Source organism: Coregonus clupeaformis, chromosome 4, assembly GCF_020615455.1.
Source record: "Coregonus clupeaformis isolate EN_2021a chromosome 4, ASM2061545v1, whole genome shotgun sequence".
NCBI classification, from domain to species: Eukaryota; Metazoa; Chordata; class Actinopteri; order Salmoniformes; family Salmonidae; genus Coregonus; species Coregonus clupeaformis.
Window position 1 is genome coordinate 20772406 of NC_059195.1, and position 6361 is coordinate 20778766.

General features: G+C 40.0%; 2 protein-coding genes across 2 annotated transcripts; both read left to right on the forward strand.

Annotated features, from left to right (window-relative positions):
* The first annotated feature begins 1194 nt into the window (after positions 1-1194).
* LOC123482368 (glutamic acid-rich protein-like) lies at positions 1195-2859 on the forward strand. The gene is made up of 4 exons (XM_045209693.1): positions 1195-1597; positions 1878-2168; positions 2305-2631; positions 2742-2859. The coding sequence occupies exons 1-4, from the start codon at positions 1569-1571 to the stop codon at positions 2857-2859; spliced, it is 765 nt and encodes a 254-aa protein (XP_045065628.1). The 5' UTR covers positions 1195-1568.
* Positions 2860-2863: 4 nt separating this feature from the next.
* On the forward strand, positions 2864-5629 carry LOC121553811. Its single transcript, XM_045210602.1, has 8 exons — positions 2864-2890; positions 3008-3309; positions 3418-3625; positions 3723-3854; positions 3947-4089; positions 4197-4409; positions 4512-4750; positions 4932-5629. Exons 2-8 carry the CDS (start codon positions 3038-3040, stop codon positions 5564-5566), a joined length of 1842 nt encoding a protein of 613 aa, XP_045066537.1. The 5' UTR covers positions 2864-2890; positions 3008-3037; the 3' UTR covers positions 5567-5629.
* Positions 5630-6361: the final 732 nt, after the last annotated feature.

Here is a 6361-nt window from a genome sequence, read left to right on the forward strand (position 1 = left end):
TTATACAGGAACAGTTCTACTGACATTACACACTGGCTCTGGTCCAGGGTGATCAGGCCTATGATTTGAGACCATTTGGGTAAAGATTACAGCTTTCTTTCCATTTTTAATTGAAAAATGTTGAAATGCTGTGTAAAAAGTCAGTTTTGGGTATCTGCACTTTAAAATAAACAACACATTTAAAAGAAAACCTGCATATTGTTTTTATTTTCACCCTTGTCTATTCAACACACGTTTGGCAGATGCCATCTTGCTAAAAAATGTCTCAGGTGTTGTGAGGCCATTGTTCTGATGTTTGAGGCTCCTCAAGCAGAGGAATTTCACACCTCTGTGTGGGGGTTTCACAAGCAGTTAGGTTTAGATAGGAAGTATTATGTGCAGTAGTCTGAAATGTGGCAGGAATGTAGCTCAGTTTGTAGAGCATGGTGTTTGCAATGCCAGGGTTGTGGGTTCGATTCCCACAACCCCTGTTAGATAGTAAGTTTTATGTCCAGAAGTCTGAAATTAATATATTTCCAGATTATGGTTGTGGGGCACATAAAGAGCAACATATGTGGAGATCAGCAGGCTCTGAAGATTTTTGGGCTAAAATATAGACATCAAGAAAGGTCTCAGGATAAGGCCCAAAAAGTGGGCTGTCGAGGCTAGAAATATACAATTTAGCAGACGCTTTTATCCAAAGTGACTTACAGTCATGCGTGCATACATTTTTGTGTATGGGTGGTCCCAGGGATTGAAGTGGCTTGCTCTACCATCTGAGCTGCAGAGGTATTGCGAGGTGTGAAGCTGTATGAGTCAACTCATTTACGTATGTGTAAATCTACCCTGAATGGAATATCCTTAAACCCCTTTTTAAAATGTAAATCTGTAATTTTGGTAAGACTTTAAAGGTTTAGATAGGAAGTATTATGTGCAGTAGTCTGAAATGTGGCAGGAATGTAGCTCAGTTGGTAGAGCATGGTGTTTGCAATGCCAGGGTTGTGGGTTCGATTCCCACTGGGGGCAGGTATGAAAAAAAAAAATAACACAAAAAAATATATGTATCCACTAACTGTATGTCACTCTGGATAAGAGTGTGGTCCTCTGTAGCTCAGCTGGTAGAGCACGGCGCTTGTAACGCCAAGGTAGTGGGTTCGATCCCCGGGACCACCCACACACAAACATTTATGCACGCATGACTGTAAGTCGCTTTGGATAAAAGTGTCTGCTAAATGGCATATTATTATTATTATTATTATAAGAGTTGCACGGTGTTTGCAATGCCAGGGTTGAAATCTGAGCTGCAGAGGTATTGTGAGGCGTGAAGCTGTACGAGTCATCTCATTTGCGTATGCGTAAATCTACCCTGAATGGAATATTTTATTGTGGAATTGGGTTGGGCCAATCTGATTGTATATATACTGACCAAGGCAACAGTATATTCTCCACTTCAGAAAAGAGAATTCAACTGAGAGCAACGACAACACTCTTTCCTTCTGGGAGCTGATATTTTGGATTATTGCTTTTTTTCCTTATTCTGCAGAGATTTCTTTGCGATTGTGTTATTACTTCCTTTATTTTTCAGCAAGATGGCATCTGCAAATGCAGCTGGTTCAAGGTAATTTATCTCTTTAATTATTCAATGTATATTACTGTTAGTATGTTGCTGTTATTAATGTTAGTAGTAGGCCCAAAATGAAGCATGACCTAAATTTGAGGTGCTTTTGGGTGAGAGCATTAGAAGCTTTGAGGCCAGAAACACAATTAAACCACAGTAACGTTGCTGTTATTAATGTTAGCAGTAGCTCTGCTAGCACTAGTAATAACAGGTGTGTAAGTGTTGACATACTGCTAGTAACTTCATTACATGGACTTACTGTGCATTTACTGTCTTACAGAAAACAAAGAAGGATCCCTCTTGTCTGCAGATTTTGCTTGAAGAACCAGGACACCCTCTCTCTACACCTCAGCAGAGTGTGCATGAAGTTAAAAACAAAACAAGAGATTGTTCAGGAAGTCACCACTGCCCGAGATTCCATGATAGAGCATCTTGGCAAAGGCAGGATCTTTGACTACAGTTTACTGAGCGGTGTCGTTATACAACAAGACGCACTCCGACTCCTGATCCAGAAGCTTGAAGAAACGGATCATATTGTTAAAAACAAGCCAGAAGTCAAACAAGCACCTCTGTAAGCTATTTCTTACACCGATAAAATAATATATATGCAAGTTACATCATATTTCAACTCATTTTAACTGTTGTCCAATTATATGTTTGATTGTAATATAATATAATTGTTTTTGTTTATCTGTGTGATATTTCAGCCAAGTGGAAGTGGCTCATGTGTTGGCACCAGCTGAAGATGCAGATGCAGATGCTGAATCAGACAACAACACGGAGGATGACCAGTCTGACCAGGATGACCAGGATGACCAGTCTGACCAGTCTGACCAGTCTAACCAGTCTGACCAGTCTGACCAGGATGACCAGTCTGACCAGGATGACCAGGATGACCAGTCTGACCAGGATGACCAGTCTGACCAGTCTGACCAGGATGACCAGTCTGACCAGTCTGACCAGTCTAACCAGTCTAACCAGTCTGACCAGGATGACCAGGATGACCAGGATGACCAGTCTGCCTTGTACCAACCGTAAGTAAATACAAATATAAATAATCTCATAAACAACTACTACACATAAGTATATAAGTGAACATGGATGTATTTTATTGATTCTAATCTGCATACCAAATGTTTTCCAGACCAATGAACCAGTCATGGGACAACAAACTGAGAAAGGCAATGCAAATGAGTGGTTTGTACCAAAAGCACCCTCTGGATTGTGATCTGCTGGCTGGATTTGCCAAATATCTCCGCTGACGACCACAACATTCCCAATTTCAAACAGGAGGTTATGTACAGCAATTTTACTTTCATTTAACTGTTGAAATATTTTTAATGAGAATTACTTAATTACAAAGTAGTTATTAACTATGCAACTAACATTATTTTTTATTTTCATGTACAGGTTGCAAATGTGTCTAGGTTCTTGTTTTACATGGACTCCATCAAACCTTCCCTGGATTTTGTCAATCAATTGGAGAAAAGCAGGTCCTTTTTTACCAAGCTTGCAAACATTGGACAGAAGAAGCAAACAATTGCAAACTACATGAAGAATCTGAAGAGGTTTCTTCGCTACATCACGACGTCAACAAACCTCATCCAGACAGACAGGAGCTTGTATGAGCAATGCAAGCATTTCCAAGGCTGCCTGAACGACTTACAGAAGTCCACGAGCAAGCAGGTGTCTCAGGAAATTACCGGGAAAAGGTATATATATATTTTAAAATTGGATCCTCACGGAAACGTAGGTAACATTTTTAAGTGTGCGTTATTGTCGTTCTTCAAAATCATGAATGTATTATTGTTTTTCTGCAGGTACACACAGATGGTGACGGTTGCAAAGACACCAAAAGAATGTGTGGCAGTCTTGGAGGTGGCCAAGAAAGACTTTCTGGGTGTCATTGGGAAGGCCACGAGTGAAGAATCGTTGGATGAACCTGAACAACTGCTCATGCTGTCCTACCTGGAGTCTCTGCTCATGCTGAAACATCTCCAAAGGGCTGGAGTTGTAAAAAATATGACCGTAAGTTAACTAATGTCATCTAATTGCTATAATGTTGAATCGTATTTTGCTTTTTTTTGGCATATGTTTTATTGATATGTCACATTTCCTATTGTAGCTGAACGAATGGCTCTCAAGGAAGGAGTGCATCTTGCCAAATGGTGAGAAATGGACTGTCATCTGTGTTAAGCAACACAAGACAGGGACACAGCAGGTGGCAACCGTTTCGTTAGACGAGGAGGAAGATGCAGTAAGTATATTTACCACAATCTGGTTATTGTGAATGAGATTGATTTAATACAAACCTGGTAAATATGTTGTTTTTTTTGTCTACATTTTCAGTGGTTGGATACGTACTACCGACACGTTCGACCAGCTTTTCTTCAAAACTGTGATGACGTGGAAGAAGATGAGAGATTCTTCATTTCCACAGTTGGAAGAGCCATCTACAACCCGTCCAATGACCTACAAAGGTTTCATGCCAAGTAAGTCGAACACTGTTAAGAACAACGCTGTTTTTATCATTACACAATACTTTTATGACAGTACAGTTTTCTAAAACCAAAACTGTTTTTTCTTGTTCTTTCATCAGATACAAACTCCCCAACATCACCAGCCAGGTAGCAAGGCACATTTTTGAGACACACACCAAAGCCAACTTCACGGATGCAGAGAAGGCACTTGTTGCTGACTACTTGGACCATACAACTGCCACAGCTGACAGGCACTACCGCATGAAGACACCACTCAATGCCTGCATGGGAATGAAGCTGATCTCCAAAGTTACCATGTCCAGTGAATCTGAGTGAGTAGTTATACTCATTATATAAATGACCCTTTACAATGTCTTGTAAAGTTGTTACATATGGCTAACACGTTTTTTTTTGTTATTTTCCCCTTTTTCAAGTAATGAGACTGCAGGCCCCTCCTCCGCAAGCACAAGTTGTGGAACAGGAGCATTGTCCAGCAGCCAAACGTTGGATGAGGCACAGGCCTTGAACCTCTTCTATCAAAGCTTCCCTGTCACAGTTGATGGACAATCAATCAAGAAGAAGGACAGACTACTGATTGCAGGAAGGCATGAGAGACACTGTTATGACAAGTGGAGAAACCAGCAAGAGAAAATGAGACGGGATTATGTGATCGGTAAAGATGCAGTTTAAAATACAATAGACTGAATACAATTTTTTAACATATTAGGTATTACGAGAATGTACTTGATTTAGTCACATAGCTACGACTGTAAGTAGTCCTGGATAAGGGCTTCTGCTATTGAGTAAATGACATAAATAATAACACATGTATTTTTGTCTTTGCATTGTTACAGCTCACTTCCCCAGAAGAGAACCCACTGCCAGAAAAGCAGAGATATACATTAAACGGCAGAACTGGGAGAAGAACAAAGTGATGGTGGAGGATGTCCTTCGTTACTGGCAACCTTCAAGCGACATTGACACAAAAAATGAAAACACTGCAATTATAAAACTGGTGAAGTCCCAGAAGTGGAAAGGACTGTGCATTTCCAGTGACCCTGTCAAAGGAAGAAAGGTCACGACAACACGGAAATTTGCCAAAGGGGAAGTCGTCTGTGACTACCACGGTCTCCCACTCTCGGGGAAGCAGGGGAAAGAACTTTTGGCAGCAACAGATGACGACGAGGTGGGGTACCTATATTTCTACAAGGATGTATCAGGGAAAACGTGCTGCATAGATGCCAAGACTGTGCCCTGCCCTTGCCACCCAGAGAAGGACACGATTGGACGGAGGATCAACCACTCCAGAAAGAGAAGCAACATAAAAGGTCAGCTTCAGCAACTTGAAGAGGACGGCAAAGTGTGGAACGTCATCCTTTTCATTGCCCAACGAGACATTCCGGTTCAGGAAGAACTGTTGTTTGACTATGGGGTGTCAAGAAAATATTTGGGTGGAGAAGGAGAAGATTTGGAACGGATTAACAGCTAGTCAGTCAGCACGAAATCACCAATAGCTGATGGGACTCAAAAATATCCTTAAACCCCTTTTTTTTTTAATGTAAATCTGTAATTTTGGTAATATATTTAGCCATGCATGTTCAACTTAAATTTCAGCATTTGGATATCTGCACTTTAAAATAAACAACACATTTAAAAGAAAACCTGCATATTGTTTTTATTTTCACCCTTGTCTATTCAACACACTTTTGGCAGATGCCATCTTGCTAAAAAATGTCTCAGTTGTTGTCAGGCCATTGTTCTGATGTCTGAGGCTCCTCAAGTTGAGGAATTTCACACCTCTGTGTGGGGGTTTCACAAGCCGTTAGGGTTAGATAGGAATTACAGTTTTTTACAATCACTTTGGCACTCATTTCAGAACCTTGACGTCACCTTGACGTCACAAAACTCACAACCAATGATCAAAATGCACATTTTTCAAAACTCTAACACTTTTTTCAATTGCTTGGATACAATACACATAAAACTAAGATCATTTGTTCATTTAACAAAAATCACCTGTTCAATATGACACAACTTAACATCAAAGTACTACTATTTCAAAAGGCAATTCACACATTACATTTCAGATGTCTATTCATTTCATTACAATTATCCAACTATCAATTGATACAACTGCTCAAAATGATAAGTAACTGTTGCATTACTCTTAATGCATAGTTGTATGGAAACAGACAAATAACATTCCATGTTTAGATCATAAAAGTTTCAAGATAACAAGATTCATTGTCACCAATTAGCGTGGAGCATGAACCAATTAGACTAC

Excerpts from the sequence above, each read along its gene's own strand:
- LOC123482368 (XM_045209693.1), top strand. The coding sequence starts at position 1,569 with ATGGCATCTGCAAATGCAGCTGGTTCAAG. Across the intron at positions 2,169-2,304 it reads GAAGTCAAACAAGCACCTCT|CCAAGTGGAAGTGGCTCATG; the intron begins GTAAGCTATTTC and ends GTGATATTTCAG. Across the intron at positions 2,632-2,741 it reads CAGTCTGCCTTGTACCAACC|ACCAATGAACCAGTCATGGG; the intron begins GTAAGTAAATAC and ends AATGTTTTCCAG.
- LOC121553811 (XM_045210602.1), top strand. The coding sequence starts at position 3,038 with ATGGACTCCATCAAACCTTCCCTGGATTTTGTCAATCAATTGGAGAAA. Across the intron at positions 4,090-4,196 it reads CTACAAAGGTTTCATGCCAA|ATACAAACTCCCCAACATCA; the intron begins GTAAGTCGAACA and ends TTCTTTCATCAG. Across the intron at positions 4,410-4,511 it reads ACCATGTCCAGTGAATCTGA|TAATGAGACTGCAGGCCCCT; the intron begins GTGAGTAGTTAT and ends CCCTTTTTCAAG.